Genomic DNA, 22,610 nt, shown 5'->3' on the forward strand with positions numbered 1-22,610 from the left:
TTTTTCAGCCTCAAACATTGAACTTATTTGAATCAGTCCACAGACTAACCAAATGCTCCACTCTTCTCCACAATGGCAACCCACTGTAATTTAAATGGTTCAATTCCAATGTAATTTAAAATTAAACACAATTACACACTATCAAGTCTTCCCCTTTCCTCATTTTCTCAAAAACACATAAAATTACACTTAATTACAACATTTATTCTCTCTTAATTCAACTATATGCAAAGCATGCTGGGAACTAACAAGCACCGCCCAGTCTCAGTTAATGCAACACAAATCATTCATGTTATCCAACACAAACGGATTAATTAAACTTAAATTTGACATATTTAAGCAGATTGAACACCATCAAATTAAGTTTTGACAAAATATATAGCAATTGTGTTGCTTAAGCTCATTTTAATGAAGCAATTTGAAAAAGCAGCCAAAATATTTTTTTCCAAAACGCCGTCATTTCGCAATAGTTTTTTATCGACAAAATATCGCAAAACTTTTGTACAAATCTGTAATGGAAACCAGGCTATAGTACATATGTATGAAACGTTCAAGATTCAAGATCCGATATATGATCACTAAAGACTTTTCTTTACTTAAGAGGTTTGTTGCCACCGGCTGCAAAGCTTCACGTCAAGTCATTTAACCCCAGTATCATCAGCCTCTTCAGACAAGAGTAACTGATTCAAAATTAACTATAAAAAACTGGTAGGAGTTGTTACTAGAACTTTACTGTAAACATAAAGCTTTAAAAACTCTATTTGAGATTGGGACGCTTTTTCCCAGTCATCTCAATGGCAAAAAGTGTCCCAATCAGCCTGTATTCACCCCTATATTGTATTTTAATATATAACTTTAATTTTATATGCTAAGGCAACTTAATTTAATACGGTTGACCAAATAACTGTAGCGTTTTATGTAGTTTTGTTTGCTAAAAAAGTTATGTTAAAATCACTGAACTTCTTCAGTAAAGAATATACTGTAATCATCCCCATACCGTTTTTCCTTAAATTATGTGTTTGCAATCGAAGATACATTTGTTGGAGGCACCACTTCTCCATCATAATGACATATAAAGAACAATTATGGGAAAGGGTCAAAAGTAAATCATCTCATGGCGGTTTGCTTGTGACATCACATCACAAGAATGGTTAAAAAAGATAAGAAGTTAAGAAACACAATCCTGGCTTTGTCACTTATTTGGGGGTGAGTGATTCTAACCTACTTATAATCAACTCGCTAGTTCTCATGGCAGTGCGTCACCGGTGGTTTTAAAGTGTTAATCTTCTTGACTCAAGATAACAACACCCAAACAGATTGTTTACAAGCTACATATTATGGGAAAGACCAATCAGAAACGAAAGCCCTTTACAGTAATTTCTCAATGTTTTCTTAGAAAGCAATAAGATTCAATGGAGAGCGAAATAGACTTTGGACTAAGTATCTCAGTTCTCAGATGTTTCTCCTGAGAGAATGACCCCAGCGACCTCACATGTGTCTCCTTCAGTTTCAGATCTCAAACTTCTGTCTGAGATCTCAAGATGAACTCACACTTTTCTCTGAATGATCCTGAATGATCTGAGCTGCTCTACACATTTACACTCTTCTCTACGACCACCATCTCTGAGGAGAACTCAAACATAATGTGTCATGTTCCTCTGGGATGCGCTGCTCTTATCCATGCTGTCGTCTTTTGACTCATCCATCTGAGAGCAGGAACATTCCAGTGAAAGTATGCTTTGTACATGCGGCCACAGGATGAGTGCAAAAATGTTAATAATCTCTCTCTGCTGGCAAGTGAAGACGCACGTTTACTCTGTCAAATATGCAAATACGAGGAGCTGGTTTGGGAAAACAGCTATTGATTGCACCCGTTGATCTATCGGCTTATTTTAACCCTTTCCTCTCAAGGCTGTGCAGAAGTGGAGCACCAATGTGGGGATTTTCAATGTGGACTTTGTTAAAATCTTTTAAAATGAGGTCAATCAGACTTAAATGAAGTTAAGACACTACGGGTGAAATTAGCTAATGGATATCACCATACTTTTCCCAGTTGAGTTCTCGCAGTACACTAAGACAATTGTTTGGTATTACAAGTTTTCTGAAATATTATGTTCATGATTAATTATCGAATTAAATACGCCGTCATTTGCCTACATGTGAAACTCGAAAAAATTTGAAAATCGTGCAAAAGTTTGTGTATTTCAGTAATTCAAATTAAAAGGTGAAACTAATATATTTAGTATATATAACTATATACATATGCATGATTATACTTCTCAGAGGGCCGACATTTCTGTATTTTAAAATCTTTTTTTTTATTTGATTGATTTCATGTAATATTCAAATTTTCTGAGATTTTGAATTTGGGGTTTTCATAAGCTGTAAGCCATAATCATCCAAATTATAAATTGTGCACGATATTAAAATTTTTCGAGTTTCACCTGTAAATCTGAGCATTAGATTAAAAACATTGGATTTCATTTTTGTTGATATATTAGAGATAAGGTTCTTACGAAGGGGATTTTATCACTACATAAATACTGTCAACAACCTTAAAAATATTATTTCACCTTGTTTAAGGAATAAAATATTATATACAGTAAACCATGCAAATGATATATGAGCAAAAACCTTCAGAATATAGATAGGAATAAAAGTGTAAAAATACTGAAGATGATATTTCTGACTCAGTGGCAGAAAAAAAAAAAAAAATTTTGAGAAACCTGCCTTTATAGATATGTATTATAATTGAAATCTACATACACAAATAGATCATCCCCCGGTTTCACAGACAAGGCTTAAGCTAGTCCCAGACTAAAATGCATGTTTGAGCCGTTTTAACTGAAAGCAACTTGCACTGACATATCTTAAAATATGTCAGTGCCATTGTTTTGTCTCAATATGCACACCAGTAATGTTTTTATTTAAGGCGCGTTTATAAAAGCTACTTAAATGTTCTAATTAAACTAAGGCCTAATCCTGGCTTAACCTAAGCCCTGTCTGTGAAACCAGGCCCAAGTGTACTAAAATAAACACTTGAATGTGTTTTCTTTCCACCAGTCTGAAAGAAGACAAGTTATGGAAGCAAAATAGCCCAAAATTTAAAGTTGACCAGAGTCTGAAAATAATCTGTTGTTGCCGGCAAACTGGATGTGGATGGTTCTCAACTGGTTTTGATTTACGACACACTTTACATTGGATATCAATTGGTGACTCCAACACAAGTAAAGAAAAACATCCCTCAAATCACACACTGAAATGCATTGCCATGAACTGCACAGACCAAACAATATGCACAATTATTAACATGCTGAAAGTGTCTAAATTAGTGTCATGCTCTCTGCGACCTATCAATGGCATCTGACGTCAACAACAAAAGATATGGAAGCTGTCAATCTTATCTACGCTCAGTTGCACTTTATTATTTACAATTTGCATTGCTGTTTCCACTGCTGTCAACAAGACCCAATCTTGGGTCCCGACTCCCAACCCACCAAACTGGGAACCACTGCACCAACACCCCAGTTCATTTCATAAAGGCTTTATGATAATTGTGCATTGCAACGATGGCCCTAAATCAAACACTCTTTGAGGTCCTGAGTAGACCAAAGGTGGCTGCTAAATGTATAGGGAAACACTTAACCCTTTCCCCGCCCACCGAGTCGTTTACGCAATAAAAACCTCAGAGAGGGTCAGTGAGTTCTTTGTGCCGTTCTCAAATGACATCTATAAATCACTGTCCAAGAGGCGTAAACGCACTGTAAATTGACGGCGAAATGGTGCTATTGGACCAGATTAGTTCCTCATGTATGCGCTGATGTGATAATAGGAATGAATGACGCTAGTACGGACATTTTTTACTCTAAAGCACACACACAACTCTTTCAACACCTTGATGCCATAGTGGAATGCTTTATTCTGCACAGGATGGCTAAGGTCGTCAACCGGCATGAGAAACAGATGTGGCTGAGAAATCTGGTTTGAGAATGTGGGAGCTTATTCCAGGAGCGCAGTCATGTTTCAACAATCAGATAAGATCCTCTCTGTGGCAGTCAACAAATAATTAGCTGGAGTTAATCATAGAGGTTTAAGTGATTGCATAATTTCAATCTCAAATGTTCTTCATTTGAGAAGAGTTTGATTAAACTTTGAGTTTGACTCCAAAACTCCTCGATGGTGTTCGCATATGCGATCTTTGATTATATTTTGAATTAGGAAATCATTATAATGCAGTCAAAGATAAAAGAGACATTGGTTCATTTGTCAAGATTCAGAGTGTTTATGTGCATGTGTGCAGGCTTGCCACTGAACTCAATGACCCCGCAGTCGGGGTCATACGAGCTTGAGTCATCAGTTTTGGTTCCCTTCATGTGTTTTCTGCCTGTCTTACGTGTGTAGGGTCAACGAGTTTATGAGGCACACACATGGGTTCACAGAATATGTTAAAAACATGTTGCATATCATATAATTGAATCTTAATTAGCTGTGTAAGTTAAGTTTTAACTCATTTTGTACTATTTGGAGTACAAGAGGTACAAGAGGTGTACTTTTACTTTTCCAAGCAAACAGAAGAAGAAAAAAATCCCTGACCTGAGATGAGATGAATCTCACAAAGGCCACTAAATAAGCATGTGGAAATCATCAATTAACAACACCACAGAAACCACATATTAATTACCCAGAACACCTTAGAAACTGTCTAGCAATGCACCGGCAGCAACACACAACGCCAACATCGTGACGGCGACGGTGAGTTCTGCATGTTTTTATGGATATGCATGAGCAGTTTTATCTTGTTTTCCCATTTCTTTTGATCTACTCTTCCTGAAGAAAATCAAACCAGTGTTGAGCAATAAAAAATCCAAAAGTATGAAAGAGCTTAACCAAAATTTACCAAAGAAAGAGTCTTGTATAAACCACAATATTTCACAGCCTAGTGCTGCCAAATAACCCAAAACAAGTTTAGGGGTTTAAGTCCTTGCATGGCTGTGGTTCTTTCAATAGCTCTAATACCTTGTTTTTGCCAAAAAAACTAAACGACCACCCATGTGTTCCGGAACAACCCGAGAATCGGGTCATATTGCATTCATTTATTCACTTTAGCCCAATAAAGTTAACAAGAGTTAAAGTTTTATTGAGTATGTTACTTAACAAAACATGTTGTCTTGTTGTTATGTTTTTAGGTTAACAAAAGCATGGCCTAACAGAACCAACATCACTATAAACTCCGACTACTCGCTTCACTGTTTATATAGTCCAAACATCTCTACCGTTAACCAACAAATTCTGAAGTACACAAGTGTTAAAGTGCTTTGATTAATTTCTGCAAACAAATGATACTTCAGATGTCTTCATACTGACTTTCTCAAACAGGATGGAATGTTCTAGAGATAATACTCACTAAAATGTGTGCTGCTGATTTCCCTCCTAAATGATGTCACTTCCTGGGGGATGATGTCATCATCAGGGAACTGGCTTTGTAATTTAAAGGGGCTAACAGAACGAAAAGTGACAATGGGGACAGTAAAAAAAATGTTTTTCAATGAAATGATAATCAATTGAAACTCTATTCCTAAGAAAACTTGACCTCTGCTCAAACCACAGTAGTGACATTTATTTAAAAAAAAATATTTGTTATAATTATTTAATTCAATATACTATTACATATATGATAGGCAATAGAAATTATATGATAAATCCGCCAATATTTGCCCATTTTGAGATCATTGGTCAACAGACATGGCTCTTCCAAACACAATCGAGATGAATCTGTTCTCTGTGTGTTTTGTGGACTTGATCTTGTTAAACGCTACGGCGGCACAGCAAGCACTGCGGAGGGTTCAAGGTTATTTAAACAAGATCTATGTGCTATGAGTCAACATGTTTGCTGTACCGCATATCTGTACTTTTGTAAAACTATACTAAACTATCATGAGCGTGGGATTACCAATGGGCTTGAGTTCAGATGTAAGATGATGTTTTTGCATCATGCACACAGGGTATACTGGGCAACACGCTTCCCCCGGCTAATTTTATACCCAAACCTCATGCTCACGGGTCATACGATACACACATTACATTTACATTTATGCATTTGGCAGACGCTTTTATCCAAAGCGACTTACATTGCGTTATCCTATACATTTATACATAGGTATGTGCAATCCCCTGGGATCGAACCCACAACCTTGCGTTGTTAACGCAATGCTCTTACCACTGAGCTACAGGAAAGCTGTAGATGAGTTAACAACATGGCCCGGCTGCAACACCCTTACACAAATCCACAATGCACTGTAAACCCAAATAGGTTGGAAAAACTCAAAAAATGTAAGGCAATCAGTTGCCTAAATTTTTTTAAGTTAGGAAATTCAAAGTTTAAGTAAGCAAAACTGGCAGATTTGTATGTTTTACTTATACATTTTAACTTGAAATGTTTGAGTACACTAATTCATGCATTTAACTTAAATATTTAATGTAATCTCAATGTGAACACTTATATTAGTATTCACTTGGCTAGCTTTAACAAGCTAGTTTGCTAACATATTACTTTGTTAAGTAGCACTTGCTGTATGAGAGCAGCATTATAAAGCTTTTATTTGCTCTTGAGTCAAGCTGCATGCACCACTTGTCACCATGATGATAACTATCCTAAAACCAACATTAACAGAAATTCTTCTAAATTAGCATAACAAAACATTAATCACTACTAAATCTCCCACTTAACATTAATCTTGCAAAAAATACTTTCCCTTTCGAGTGCCATCGGCAAAGCATGCTGGGAAATAGACATCCCAGCCGTTTCAGTTAAACTTAAGTTCGTCTAAATTGAAAGAAACAGTTCAGTTTACTTAAAATATATCAGTTCTGTGAACTTGAAAGAAAAAGAAAGTGCTAAATACTCATAAGAGTTCATTTGACTGAACTAATTTGTTTAATTTAAGTTTGTCCAAGTCAAACCAATTCATTATTTTGAGTGTTAAACAAACTTAACTTTACATTAACTTGTATTATTTAGTAATTATTTTAAAGTTAATTTTATATATCTGTTTATTAAAGTAATTTGAATCAGTGTATAAAATACAATATACAAATAAAAAAATAGTATGACTTGCCTTGCATTAATAATATAAATGCTTGATTTTTATTTCAATTTGTGTGCTCTTTTAGCCTAATTTAGATTTTTCTTATGTATATATATCTATATATATATATATGCTATAAATGTACTTAATAAACCAGTTATTTTAGTGAAGTTTAGTTAATTTTAGAGAACTTTGAATCTCTACAGCTGCATAAAACGTGCTATATTTGTCCTGGTTAAAACTCTGTAATTCAACAGGAGATACTTTTTTGTTCTTCTAGGATTATTATGAATGCTGTCTTCACACATGCAACTTCTTGATCTAAAATCTTGATATTCATGGGCACATCCATGTTATTTATCAACTATTCTGATTTCAATACTGTAAAACCTCAATAAATGAACTCGTCTCAATGCAAAAAGCGCTTTTAGAACCTTTTCTTGTCAATTTTTTTTTTTTTTTTTTTTTTTTTTTTTTTTGCGGTATTATCAATCAAGTGCTGCACGTAGCCTATACATAATGATGATGAAATGTGAAATGTCATCAATGAAATTCCACGTCGAAATGTTCCATGGCACCATCGCAAATACTGTACAAACAAGCGCGATTGCCGATCGCCTTTGGCCAGGAGCGCACAGGAGCTGCTGAGTAAATATTTGCGGTCTCGAGTGTTGACTCAGAGAGAGGAGTTGAGGCCAGCTCAAAGCGAACCGCCTCACCTCCGTTATGTTTATTTATAAAGCGCGTTTGAGGGCACTTCCTCGGTCTGTGCGGGGTCATGCGCTACTCACCAACGTAGATCCATAAATGAATGGTGGGCTCGACTTCCACACACGATTCCTGATTGGTCGCCGCGTCCGACCGAGATAAACACAGCCGCGAGTATATATATAGGCTATAGTGGCATCTAAGAGAAACTCTACTGACACTTTTACGCACGTCGTTTTACGCACGCTTTAAGATGAGAGTGCATATCCAGAAAGGTCCTCAGATTCTGGAGCTACTGAAGAAGAAGTCGTCTGTGGGACTTCAGCACTGTAAGCCCACATCCTCCGTGTGCGTGCTGGACTCGAAGGATGCTGGCGGGAGCGCGCCGTGCGCGCACAGTCTCGACTCCATTCCTGGACCAACAAACTGGCCGCTGTTCGGCAGCCTCATCGAGGTGCTCCGCAAAGGAGGCTTAAAGAGACAACACGAGGCGCTGGTATGAACCTCTGCATTAGCCTATTATGCATTATTTTCATTTATGTCCTTATATATTTTAATGATTTTAAAATAACTTTTTTGTGTCAAATTTAAAATAAAACACTTTTTAAAATATATATAAAAAAAATCTGTTTATGCCTATTTAAAATAATTTGAATCAAAATGTTTATGAAATATACTATTAAAAAGGCTTTTCTTGCATTAATAATAATAATGATTTGAATATGATTTTATTTAAATTTTGTGGGTTTGTCATTTATATTTTTCTTATTTATATGTACACTATAAATGAACTTTAACTTAATTAAACTTAATTAGTGATATTTTTGTGACGTTTAGTGAAACTTTTTACTTTATTTATGCTTATTTAGAGCACTTTATATCTCTACACACACACACACACACACACACAGTTTTAAGTTTTTTTTATTTATTTATTTTTTTACCTCAGATCGATTACCATAAGAAGTTTGGGAAGATCTTCCGGATGAAGCTGGGCTCTTTTGAGTCGGTTCACATCGGGGCTCCGGGTTTACTGGAGGCTCTTTACAGGAAGGAGGGCAGTTATCCTCAGAGACTGGAGATCAAACCATGGAAAGCCTACAGAGACATGCGGGATGAGGCTTATGGGCTGCTCATACTGTAAATATCCTGCTTCTCTTACAAGATTTTATTAGTTATTTCCTGACAGTTGTGGTATTTTAAACTGGTGTATTTGCAGGGAAGGGAAGGACTGGCAGCGGGTGCGCAGCGCTTTCCAGCAGAAACTCATGAAACCAACCGAAGTCATGAAACTGGATGGGAAAATCAATGAAGTGAGTTGTGCTTGATAAACATCAGTTCACGTACTGTATCATCCACGTCTATGCACGTATATGACTGCTTGTTGTCTTTAAGGTCTCAGCTGATTTGATAAAGAGGATCGGAAGAGCCAGTGTCAATGGAAAGATCAATGATTTGTATTTTGAACTGAACAAGTGGTCCTTTGAAAGTGAGTTTTCATGCAACACTTTCAATATATACTATAGTGCATTGCTATAATGAAATGCATTTAATGTTTCTCTCTCTTTTGGTCTTATAGCCATTTGCTATGTGCTTTATGACAAACGTTTCGGGCTCTTGCAAGACAATGTCAGCGAGGAGGCCATGAATTTCATCACGTCAATAAAAACGGTAAATTGCCCATATCTTTGACCCAATCAATATTTTGAACACTGTTTAGACTATTGATGAAACTGATGAAAGTTAAGCTTTATCCACATCTCCTTAGCTGTGTTTTGAGGCATTCGAAATGCAAAGATGCAAGTAAGCTAGTTACAGATGGTGTTTTCTCACTTTCAGATGATGAGCACCTTTGGAACAATGATGGTGACGCCCGTGGAGCTTCACAGGATTCTGAATACCAAAACATGGAAAGACCACACAGCGGCTTGGGACCGTATTTTTAGCACAGGTACTAAAGAGTTCCTTGATCAAATGACGTGTGACCCATAAAGTGTTCAAAGCACATTTACAGTCAGGTGATGACACATGAACTTACGGCTTTCTGCCTCGACCCCCTGAAAGAAGAAGAGTGTGCACAGCAGGAGAGAGAGAGAGAGAGAGAGAGAGAGAGAGAGAGAGACCACGAGTGAACCACGGTAGTAAACGCGGTGACCTAAGTGCAAGAGAATCCAGCCAAATATTTGTATTCCAGCAGGGAGGGAGAGAGAGGCGGTAGGAATGTCGACGCGACACTGAGTTACTCTCAGTTTGTTGTGTTGCTGTTGCTCCATTAGCGGCTCTCACTGACAGACTCCTGTCACACTATCACCAATACTTCATCTTTCCTGCAGCTAAACAACAGTAGCATGTGCTGGACACGGACAAGATGTCGGACACGTGTAGGCTGACCGTTTAGACAATAACATAACAGTGTTTAATTAACAATTAGTTATTTATATTTCTGCATTTGGTAGAAAGTATACCAGGAAATATACATATTCCTCTGAATAGGGCAATTCCACGCAAAACTGTCACATCCATAACGCCAACTAAATACCATGGCATTGTGTTGGCGTTATGGATGTGACAGTTTTGCGTGGAATTGCCCAATATCGAATATTAAACAAATATATAAAAGGATTACAAATACATAATACAAATTAAATAATTCGTTTATTTAGATGAAACATTTCACAGTGATGATTCGAAGTGCTTTGCATAATACAGAAAAACAGAACTGAACAATTTTAAATTACTTTTATAAGTTTATTCAAACTCTTTAACTCATCAAAATAATTTAAGCAATTTCAACTTTTTATAAGTTATACAAGATTAATATAATTTAAGTTGTACAGCCAATTTGAAAAATTTAAAGCTGAAATTTTTTTCAGCAAATTATCATATTAGAATGATTTCTGAAGGATCATGTGACACTGAAGACTGGAGTAATGATGCTTTGATCACAGGAATAAATGACATTTCGAAATATATTAAAACAGTAATAATATTTCACAATATTTCTATTTTTACTGTATTTTCCTTCAAATGAATGCAGCTTTGTTGAACATAACTTTCAATAAAGGACGCCATTAAATAACATCATGCATTCACTGTAAATATTATTGAGCAAATAGCATGTTTTATTCACTTTGAAATACCATTTTAAGAATGCACACACTTTTATTAAAAAGCATCCATCAGAAATGTCCCCAATCACTCAAGCAAATCTATCATCTCAACAGCTAAACTTTACATTGACAAGAAGCTGACGAGGCACTCAAAGGGCAAAGCGGACGATTTCCTCTGCGATATCTTCCACCAGAACCACCTCACCAAGAAGGAGCTGTACGCCGCCACAACAGAACTTCAGGTCGGAGGAGTGGAGACGGTGCGTTCACAACACACACACCAGCTTTCACAACCCCAGACAAACAAGCCTGCTTTTCAGCGAGCTTGTTTTCCAGTCACACGCCAGCGAGCTAAAAAAACAGTTGATTTAACTCGTCTTTGTTCTGCTCTTATCCAGGCTTAGTTCACTCAAGCACATAAGTCAGAAGAATGAGGCAGGGCGAGTGTTAATTGTTCTGCTGGAGGAATACTGTACAGTGTGTCCTGACTGACCAAGCAAATCCTTCTTGTTTTCCTCCTGTAGACGGCTAATAGCATGTGTTGGGTTATTTTCAACCTCTCCCGAAACCCCTGCGCCCAAGCAAAACTTCTGAAGGAGATCCAAGATGTGGTGCCTGCTGGGAAGACGCCTCGTGCCGAACACATCAAGAACATGCCCTACCTCAAAGCCTGCCTGAAGGAGTCCATGAGGTGAGCACGAGCGCCGTCGATGGGTCACGTTTCACCCCAAAATATACTCCAGAATGTGCTTAATTACATTGCCTTTTTACATTCTTAAAAATAATGGTTCTTTACTGGCATCGATGATTCCATGAAGAACCTTTAAAATTCATGCACTCTTAAAAATAGATTCCAAAGTAGATTAAATTCCAAATTAGATTTAAAAGTCTCCCAAACAATGACAGAACCCTTTACAGAACCCTTTTCCACTACAAAGAACCTTTTGTGGAATAGAAAGGATCCATAAGTTCTTGACGGAACCATCAATGTCAGTAAAGGACCTTTATTTGGAATCTTTTCGTTGCACAAAAGGTTCTGGAAAATTCTTTGGGGAAACCAAAACCCTTAAAAATTCTGTTTCTTTTTTTTGGCATCAATGGTTCCATCAAGAACCTTTATCATTCATAGATCCTTTCTATTCCACAAATGCTCCTTTAAAGAAAAAGAGTTCTGCAGATTATTGAATTGTTCTTCACACGAAGGAAATATTATTAGAGCTGCTCACTGAAAAGTTATTTTGGGAACTCGAAGTGGATCTTTCGCTGTTTAAAATAACGGTTCTTTATCCTATAAAATCCATGGAACCTTTCAATACAAATGGTTTTTATACTGGAAAATGTTTCTTTAGATGTTTAAAATGTTCTTCACACTAAGACAAACTGAAAGGTGTTTCGAGGAACCCAAAATGGTTCTTCAAATGCATCCCTGCAAAATCTCCCTTTTGGAACCTTTATTTTTAAATATTTCCATTGCACAAAAAGTTGTTTAGTGGAAAAAGGTTCTTTAGATTATTTTGAAATGCTTCATTTAAGAACTGTTCACTGAAAGGTTCTTTTGGGAACCCAAATATTTCTTACACCTTAAAAAAAAAAAAAAAAAAAAAAAAAAAAAGGTTATTTATTGGCATTGATGTTCCAATGAAGAGCCTTAAACATTCACGGTAACATTCCATTGCACAAAAGTTATTAAAATGTTCTTTAACTTTTAAAAACGGTTAACTGAAAGGTTCTTTGGGGAACCAAAAATAGTTCTTCTATGGCATTGCTGTAAAAACCCCATTTCAAAACCTTTATTTTTTTTTAAATGTATAGCCATCCATCCCAGCACTGTTCTGATGAATGTGTGGAATCAGCTGTTAAGGTTCATATGAGGTCTTTGCCAGGTCCAGTCAGGTGACATCATAATAGTCCCGACTGGAATCCGAAAGCACATGGAAGTCATGTTTATACCCTCACTCGACAGTCATGCGTTACAGGAAGACATGTCCTGGACATTAAAGAAGGATAATGCTGAAGCATGTGCTGTGAATGTGGGATTATCTATAGCCTTGACTTGCATTAGCGCCATACAGTGCCTCATGCCATTGAGCTTACAGTCTCATGCATGCAAAAGATGGAAATTCTCTGGAATTCTCAACAGCAAGAGGTTCATTGTTGTTGTTGTTTTCCTGCAGAGTTTCACCCTCTGTGCCGTTCACCAGCCGTACCTTGGACAAAGACACCGTGCTGGGCGATTATACTCTGCCTAAAGGAGTGAGTATTCATTATTAGCAGTCCTGCTCACTACTTCCCCCTATATGAACTCTGATCCGAAACCTAGTGAGCGATCTTGATGTCCACCGCTTCTAATACAACCTCATAACTGAAATAAGAGTTAATAAGCAGCTGATTTGGAAATATTAGCAGCTTATATTACATACATATAACATTAGCACTCTACATTAGCAGCATTGAAGCTAATGAAAGAATTGACTCACAATTGATTCTAATAGAGTTTGATGAAAATATGTTATAGTGCACCTGACTTAAAATACTGCCTACATAGACCGCTAACTGGGTTTTGCAAAAGACTGTAACTAGTTTGTGTCCCATTCATTACTTCATCATAATATCCACGTTAAATGTGACGTTTTAAAGACATTTTATGCAATGCACATTCATATTTAGCAGTTCATGGAGCATTATATTTATTTAACCCTATTTCTTTACGTTCTCAGACCGTCCTGATGATCAACAGTCAGGCTATCGGTTCAAACGAGGAGTATTTTGACAACGGGAAGCAGTTCAGACCAGAACGCTGGCTGGAAGATAAAGGCTCCATCAACCCGTTCGCCCACGTTCCCTTCGGGATCGGGAAGAGGATGTGCATCGGCCGACGTCTCGCTGAGCTGCAGATCCAGCTGAGTCTTTGCTGGGTACGGCAGCTGGACATTAAACGCTTACTTATACGATGAATGTATTTTCTTCACCCAGTTCTAATGTTTCATAATATGCTGTTTATTACAGATACTACGTGACTATGAGATTGTGGCCACAGACCATGAGCCTGTGGACTCGCTGCATTCAGGAACACTGGTTCCCAGTCGAGAGCTTCCAGTGGCTTTTGTCCCCCGATGAGGTACTGAAATGAGCTCAAACGTTTCATTCAAGACCATAAATGCTCATGCTCATAGACCATAAATGCAATAAATGATTGATGCTCATGTGTGCACCGTGAGAATCTTCTTGTATTTTAAAACCTGTTTTTTTTTTTTTATCTTTGCAGAAACCTTGTACCAGTGCTAACCTGAACACATGACTCCATATCAATGGATCAGACACATTACGAGACCTTTATATTGCTGCTAACCTATACAGAATGTATCAGTCTCACACTTCAAATATACCTCAAACTATTAGTATACATACAGTAGTAAATATGATTATTCTATTTATTTACTTTATGAAAATGACAGGCTAAATTAAATATTTAAGGTTCTCATAATTGCTGCTTCCTACTATATTACTACAGTAAATATATATTTTACTAAAATGTTAAAATTATTATGTAGAGGTGGTAAATTTTTCTATGCAATATTGTTTTGTACTGAAATCGTTCCATGTACAGTATTATGTAAAATTATTTTTATTCTCTTTTTTTTTTTTAAATACAAGAACTGTGTGGAAATGTACATATATGTCATATAAAACATAAATGTAACATTCTATTTATATACTCAATAAAATATGTTTAATGTATGCCTGTATGTGTGGTGAGAGAACAATGCGACTGTTGTAAAGCAAATCGTTCAAAATTTCAATCTAGAAATGTGCTGGATATTGTTCACCGCAAACCACTTGTGTTTATAATACAAAAGTGTGAATGTCATGCTTTGGTCTGATATGAATTGAATTCATTGTGTGTGACACATTAAAAATACTTTGCACTCACTTGCAAAACAGTATCACGGTATTACTATGTTTTTTCTAGACATGCATCATAATTTGAGGCACCATATCTGAATATAGTAATCATTCGTGGTGTACCATGGTTTTACAATCTGATACCATCACTGATCAGATCTAAAAAAGCTTTATATGAGGTCTTTAATGATTAATTCTCTATAGAATTGGAGGCTGAAGTTGATTTAATAAAGAGGGGAAACATATTAATTTCCAAAAAGACCTTTTATTCTTTTTTACCAACTAAAGACTCACAGTATTGTGGGATAGCATAGGCTGTGTAGGATACATCAGTCCTGTAATCTGAGCATATACAGTATGTATAAACAATAAACAGTAAAAAAAATAAAAAAATATATATATATATTAAATAATACTTTAATTTTAAATAATGTTTATATTTATATTTCACTTTTCACACTAAAATGCTGGACTACCTGTTTTTATTTTATTTTTATTTTTTATTATGGCACAGATCTTTATAAAAAGTTGGATATATAAGTATTCCCAAACTTATCCGCATACAGACAGTAAACACATGAAGTGATGAATACTATATTGCAAATCTCAACTGCGTGATTGCTTGTATCGTCACTAAATGTGAACTATATATAGCTAAATGTGACTATAAAGCATAAAGATATTGTAAACATTAACATCATGATTTTCTGCTTTGAAACAAGATTGTGTTAAAAACACTATATAAATAAATTTGGATTGACTTGAGGTATCAGAAAATAAAATTATATATTTACTGTATGTGAAAATAAAATATGACATTATAGGAAAGTGATAAAAATAACTATAGAAAATAGTGTATGTCTATATATATATATATATATGTATACACACACACACACACATGAAAACTTTTGTTTTTCTTTATATTATTTTGACATTTCAAGCATTTTTAGTGTAAACAAATTATTATACATATAATATATTCTATAGAATAACAATAGAAAATAAATATAATATAATATTTTAATATTAATATGATTTTTTTTTTTTTCTGATATGTCAAGCATTTCTTTGAATGTAAGGTAAACTATAAAAAAATTATGTAATATATATTTTTTTTAATCAAATTATTAATATTCGAAAAAGCTATTATTATTATTATTGTTAATATTTTTTATTACCACTACTGTTTTTGTTGTTTTCCCCGTAAGTGTTGTTAAAGAGTGTTGCTCTGTTGGCCGTTCTCCAGTATGAAGTGGACCTGTTCTCAGGGGGCTTATGGGGTGGATGGGGGTGTTTGGGTTAATTGGCCGCTCTGAGCCGTCAGCTGACACTGGACTGACACAGATTCAACAATGTCATCATGTTCTGGCATTTCACAAGCTATGAACTTGATGTTTTGACAGAAAGGCACACACAAACACTGCCAAGTGATATAACATGCAACTACTGTAACTTTAACCCCAGTTTCTCAACGTCCCTTTGCTTTGGCCCGGGGCCAGTGTCGTTCACCTCGTGTTGTGTGGGCTCAGGGCAACAACAATCACTACGCCAATAGAGCAATGCAATAAAGTCAAATGTCTGATTGCCGCCCGTGTTGATAGTAGTATTAGAACACCGCCGCTCAAGTAGAGCCGTGCATAAATCATCCAAAATGAATGTTGATCTTTATTCTTGCTTAACCTACTGTACTTGTAATGGCGTTCCTGTGAGTAAATTGTCATGATCTTGTTGTCTTATAGTTTTCCTGAATTATAGCATGTGTTTATCTCATAGTAGAGCGGCTGACGTAATTCCTGCTTCATCAATGCCAGACTAAAACAACAAGTTCAACATTGGGACTAAGATCCAAATTTCACATGACATGTTTGAAGTTTTGGATAAAGGCTTTTATCAAACTATAAACAACATGAAAAAACATAATGGTGCTCTCATTGCAAACCTAATTACTCACGGGGTCGTTCACCTGCTGGAAGCCCTTTATCCCGAGTTAAGAAATGGGCAACGGTCCATGCAGAACTAGAAGTTTCTACAGAAACAAATAGAAAGAAGACACTGAATTCTGTCAGGTTGTTCACTTATATATACGAAAACATACGGAATAGCAGTAATAAAATAGGGATGCAAAAACACATTAATCAAAAGTGACAGTGAAGACATTTAAAATGTTACATAGATTCCATTTCAAATAAATGCTGTTCTTTTGAACCTTCTATTCATCAAATATTCCTCATAAAGTCACAGAAATATGAATCAGCACAACTGTTTTCAACACTGATAATAATCAGAAATGTTTCTTGAGCATCAAATCATCATATTGGAATGATTTCTGAAGGATCATGTGACACTGAAGACTGGAGTAATGATGTTTAATAATGATGTTTGATGTTGCATAAATTACATTTGACTATATATTCATATAGAAAACAATTATTTGAAATTGTAATAATATTTCACAATATTACTGTTTTTATTTTATCAGATAAATGTAGCCTTGGTGAGCAGAACTGACTTCTTCCAAAAATATTTTAAAAATCATACAGACCCCAAACTTACGGACGATATCATGAATATAAGCAGGACAACATAATTGTTCACACATATATGAATGAAACTGGTTTAACCTGTAGAAACCCTACACACGGACACACACACACACACACACCAACCTATATATCCATATCAGCTTTCTCCTTATCATTCACGAAGCTTTACTGTACACCAGTAATGTGGACGTTTTCTAATCTTTAAAAGGTCATTCACTTCAAGACAGCTTTACTCCGAGGTATAAACGCGGTTACTACAGTTATACTACATCTATAGCAGTAAATCCAGATCAGTCTCTCTACTTCCAATGTCAAAAGATTTCTTGCTTATACTTGAATTCATATGTAAGCTTTGTTTCCTGAGGAATACCTGTAATACTTTCTGGGATATTTTCTAAACCATGGTCACTGGGAGACTGTAAAATATGAAAGTTACCATTTGATGCAACAAAATACCTGTTATATTCTATATTGTATTAAAACTGAGAGCTGGAGTGAGAATATATTTCACAAAATGACAAGTAAAACCAGTAAAAGTAAAAATCTGCCAAATTATCTCACATACAGTTTGGACAGAAAATACAGGCGAAACTCGAAAAAAATGTATATCGTGCAAAAGTTCGTGTATTTCAGTAATTCAAATTAAAAGGGTGAAACTAATATATTTAGTATATATAACTATACACTCACCTAAAGGATTATTAGGAACACCTGTTCAATTTCTCATTAATGCAATTATCTAATCAACCAATCACATGGCAGTTGCTTCAATGCATTTAGGGGTGTGGTCCTGGTCAAGACAATGTCCTGAACTCCAAACTGAATGTCAGAATGGGAAAGAAAGGTGATTTAAGCAATTTTGAGCGTGGCATGGTTGTTGGTGTCAGACGGGCCGGTCTGAGTATTTCACAATCTGCTCAGTTACTGGGATTTTCACGCACAACCATTTCTAGGGTTTACAAAGAATGGTGTGAAAAGGGAAAAACATCCAGTATGCGGCAGTCCTGTGGGCGAAAATGCCTTGTTGATGCTAGAGGTCAGAGGAGAATGGGCCGACTGATTCAAGCTGATAGAAGAGCAACTTTGACTGAAATAACCACTCGTTACAACCGAGGTATGCAGCAAAGCATTTGTGAAGCCACAACACACACAACCTTGAGGCGGATGGGCTACAACAGCAGAAGACCCCACCGGGTACCACTCATCTCCACTACAAATAGGAAAAAGAGGCTACAATTTGCACGAGCTCACCAAAATTGGACAGTTGAAGACTGGAAAAATGTTGCCTGGTCTGATGAGTCTTGATTTCTGTTGAGACATTCAGATGGTAGAGTCAGAATTTGGCGTAAACAGAATGAGAACATGGATCCATCATGCCTTGTTACCACTGTGCAGGCTGGTGGTGGTGGTGTAATGGTGTGGGGGATGTTTTCTTGGCACACTTTAGGCCCCTTAGTGCCAATTGGGCATCGTTTAAATGCCACGGCCTACCTGAGCATTGTTTCTGACCATGTCCATCCCTTTATGACCAACATGTACCCATCCTCTGATGGCTACTTCCAGCAGGATAATGCACCATGTCACAAAGCTCGAATCATTTCAAATTGGTTTCTTGAACATGACAATGAGTTCACTGTACTAAAATGGCCCCCACAGTCACCAGATCTCAACCCAATAGAGCATCTTTGGGATGTGGTGGAACGGGAGCTTCGTGCCCTGGATGTGCATCCCACAAATCTCCATCAACTGCAAGATGCTATCCTATCAATATGGGCCAACATTTCTAAAGAATGCTTTCAGCACCTTGTTGAATCAATGCCACGTAGAATTAAGACAGTTCTGAAGGCGAAAGGGGGTCAAACACAGTATTAGTGTGGTGTTCCTAATAATCCTTTAGGTGAGTGTATATGCATGATTATACTTTTCAGACATTTCTGTATTTAAAATCTTTTAATTTTTTTTTATTTTATGTAATATTCTAATTTTCTGAGATTTTGAATTTGGGGTTTTCATAAGCTATAAGCCATAATCATCAAAAATATAACTTTTGCACGATATTCAAATTTTTCGAGTTTCACCTGTATCTGATCCACCTGAGAACTTTTATCCAACACTCAGAAAAAAAGGGTACAAAAGCTGTCACAGGAGCAGTACCTTTTCAAAAGGTACTTTTGTTCCTTTTATGAACTATTATGTACACTTTAGTATATACCTTTAAGGTACCAATATGCTCCCTTTAGGCACAAAAGTGTACCTTTTGAAAAGGTACCGCCACACTGACAGCTTTTGTACCTTTTATTCTGAGAGTGAATAGAGCAAAATGAACATTTTTAAAGTTGATGTCTCCATCTAGTGTCTGTTTAGAAGTAGTACAACAGTAGAGCATTTTAAAAAATCAATTTTATCAATATCAAATGTTTATTGTAGCATTACTTTTGCTAAAGCACACTTTACCTTAATTGTTATTAACCCTATAAATCATTCTGAATGAGCTCTGTGATGTTTTGACTTTGAGGGAGACATTTTACAATGAAGAACTGTGTTTGTATGTCCATTTATTTCCAAAGTAAGTCACACTTACATCTGCACAAGATGTGCATTTATGGTGTCAATTCAATTTATGTAAGGAGAACGAATCAGCTTCACCCTAAACGGCGCTTCATCTGGGCTGTGCAATGAAATTTACACATAATGCACAGAAATAATTTGAAATAATGAAATTTGTAAAAATGCACAGATATTCACTGTATTGCAAGCATGAAATAATCAAATTCAGAATCCAGAATCAGAAAAGTGAAAAATCTTTAATATCAAATTTAATTACATTTGTGTGATGTAAAACAGTGCTATAAAACTTGTGTAAAAAGTGCAAAAAAATCTGATTATTAAAGATCAGGGCACTTTCAGCCTTAGTTAATGATCAGATGTTCTTCTCCATGGTCAGAATTGTGGCTCTAGTCATCCAGATCATCCACTTCGGGAACTCAGACCGCGTATGAACCAGGATGAGTTTAAAGCCCAGCTTAAAGTACAGCGCCACGGCTGCTGTCTGCGTAGAAGAGGTGGAGAGTTCGATCTTTGAGAAGCCACGTTCCCTACAGAAGTCTTCTGCAGTTTGAGCCAGCTGTCGACCGAGACCAGTGCGGCGACAGGTGGACGAAACAATCATTCGGTAAACCTCGCCATACTTTTTCCCATCACTTCCCGGGTCATTTTTTCCTTCAACGGCCACCATCCCCAAAATCTGAGGCCGGCCGCTCCTCTCAGCTTCGGCAACCCAGAAGCAGTTGTCTGGATTACTGAGGTAGTAACCCGGAATATCTTGCATGTCCGTGTTCAGTCTGGCCCGCACGTAGCCGGCGTAGAACTCGTGGCAGCAGAAGAGCACGAGACCTATCCAGGCTCCTCCAGACACCAGGGCCAGAAGCTCTGACTGTCCACCCCACACATAAGAGCCGATGTAGAAGAACAGGCTCACAGTGATGTGCAGCGGTCGGGTCATGGCGTACATGAACGCAGGAATGATGTGCTCCTCTATTCCAGCTCGGAAAACTCTTTCCACAGCCTCCCGGTCGGAGGGCTGATAGCGCCGGATCACACTGTGCACTGGTGGAGCAATCCCAACAGAAGTGGAAAGAGAGAAGTAGAAATCATCAAAATACAGAAAAGAATTTGAAAATCCACTATAATTTATTTAGTATATAAAATAATTTATAGTATATAAAATGATATATATATTATACAAAAATACAGTTATAATATATATATATATATATATATAAGCATTTTACTGTATATATGAAGAGTTCAGATGCAAAAGCCTCTAAGTGCCATCTGAAATTTTCTTCTAGAATGATCATTTTTATCAAGCTCGTATATTTAAGTTCAGTAATTTCACTTAAATGGCAATAATTGTCATTTAAGTGAAATTACAGAACTTAAATATACGAGCTTGATAAAAATGATCATTCTAGAAGAAAATTTCAGATGGCACTTAGAGGCTTTTGCATCTGAACTCTTCATATATATATATATATATATATATATATATATATATATATATATATATATATATATATATATATATATATTATTTAGATGGGTCTACTAACAGTGCATGCTATATATGGCATTGGCAACTATACAAATATATACAGTGTATATATATATATATATATATATATACAGTACAGGCCAAAAGTTTGGAAACATTACTATTTTTTATGTTTTTGAAAGAAGTTTCTTCTGCTCATCAAGCCTGCATTTATTTGATCAAAAATACAGAAAAAAAAAGTTATATTGTGATATATTATTACAATTTAAAATAATTGGTTTTCAATTTATTATACTTTAAATGATCATTTATTTCTGTGATGAAAGCTGAATTTTCAGGATCATTACTCCAGTCTATCACATGATCCTTTAGAAATCATTCTAATATTCTGATTTATTATGAGTGTTGGACACAGTTCTGCTGCCTAATATATTTGATGAATAAAAGGTTCAAAAGAAGTGCATTTATTCAAAATATAAATATTTTCTAATAATATAAATCTTCTTTACTATCACTTTTTATCAATTTAACACATCCTTGCTGAATAAAAGTATTGATTTATTTCAAAAAAAAAGAAAGAAAAAAAATGACTGACCCAGAAATTACTGACCAGTAGTGTATATTGTTGTTACAAAATATGTATATATTTAAAACATTTGCTTTTTTTTTTTTTATTCTTTAAAAAAAAAATGTTTTGACCTTTTATTCATCAAAGTATCCTAAAAAAGTATCACAGGTTATGAAAAAATATTAAGCAGCAGAACTATTTCCAACTTTGATAATTTTTTTAGATTCTGTGGTTTTAGATAATAAATCAGAATATTAGAATGATTTCTAAAGGATCATGTGATAGACTGGAGTAATGATCCTGAAAATTCAGCTTTGATCACAGAAATAAATGATAATTTAAAGTATAATAAATCGAAAACCAATTATTTTAAATTGTAATAATATATCACAATATATTTTTTTTAAAAATCTGTATTTTTGATCAAATAAATGCAGGCTTGATGAGCAGAAGAAACTTCTTTCAAAAACATAAAAAATAGTAATGTGTCCAAACTTTTGGCCTGTACTGTATATATATATACACACACATACATGACACACATGGCATATTTACATGACAACGATGTACTAAAAATACGGAAACGATTTTTTTCTTTGTGAAAACGACTAAAACGCTGTATTCTGCTGCCAGGCC

General features: G+C 35.8%; 2 protein-coding genes across 5 annotated transcripts in view; one reads left to right on the forward strand and one right to left on the reverse strand.

The window, feature by feature from the left end:
* Positions 1 to 7,840: 7,840 nt before the first annotated feature.
* cyp24a1 (cytochrome P450, family 24, subfamily A, polypeptide 1) lies at positions 7,841 to 14,847 on the forward strand. Its single transcript, XM_082190287.1, has 12 exons — positions 7,841 to 8,289; positions 8,743 to 8,933; positions 9,013 to 9,106; positions 9,189 to 9,282; positions 9,373 to 9,464; positions 9,633 to 9,744; positions 11,018 to 11,163; positions 11,428 to 11,594; positions 13,078 to 13,156; positions 13,621 to 13,818; positions 13,910 to 14,021; positions 14,169 to 14,847. Exons 1-11 carry the CDS (start codon positions 8,047 to 8,049, stop codon positions 14,018 to 14,020), a joined length of 1,527 nt encoding a protein of 508 aa, XP_082046413.1. The 5' UTR covers positions 7,841 to 8,046; the 3' UTR covers position 14,021; positions 14,169 to 14,847.
* A 5,290-nt stretch (positions 14,848 to 20,137) lies between these two features.
* The window catches only part of nat8l2 (N-acetyltransferase 8-like 2), a 73,575-nt gene continuing 71,102 nt past the window's right edge, over positions 20,138 to 22,610 (reverse strand). For all 4 annotated transcript variants that reach the window (XM_082136561.1, XM_082136559.1, XM_082136560.1 and 1 more), the window contains one exon: positions 20,138 to 20,958. In XM_082136561.1, the coding sequence (XP_081992687.1) occupies positions 20,273 to 20,863 (591 nt within the window). In that variant the 5' untranslated portion in view covers positions 20,864 to 20,958 and the 3' untranslated portion in view covers positions 20,138 to 20,272. The remainder of the gene's footprint in view (positions 20,959 to 22,610) is intronic.

This window comes from Leuciscus leuciscus (genome assembly GCF_965113295.1).
Source record: "Leuciscus leuciscus genome assembly, chromosome: 14".
In the NCBI taxonomy this organism is placed as follows: domain Eukaryota; kingdom Metazoa; phylum Chordata; class Actinopteri; order Cypriniformes; family Leuciscidae; genus Leuciscus; species Leuciscus leuciscus.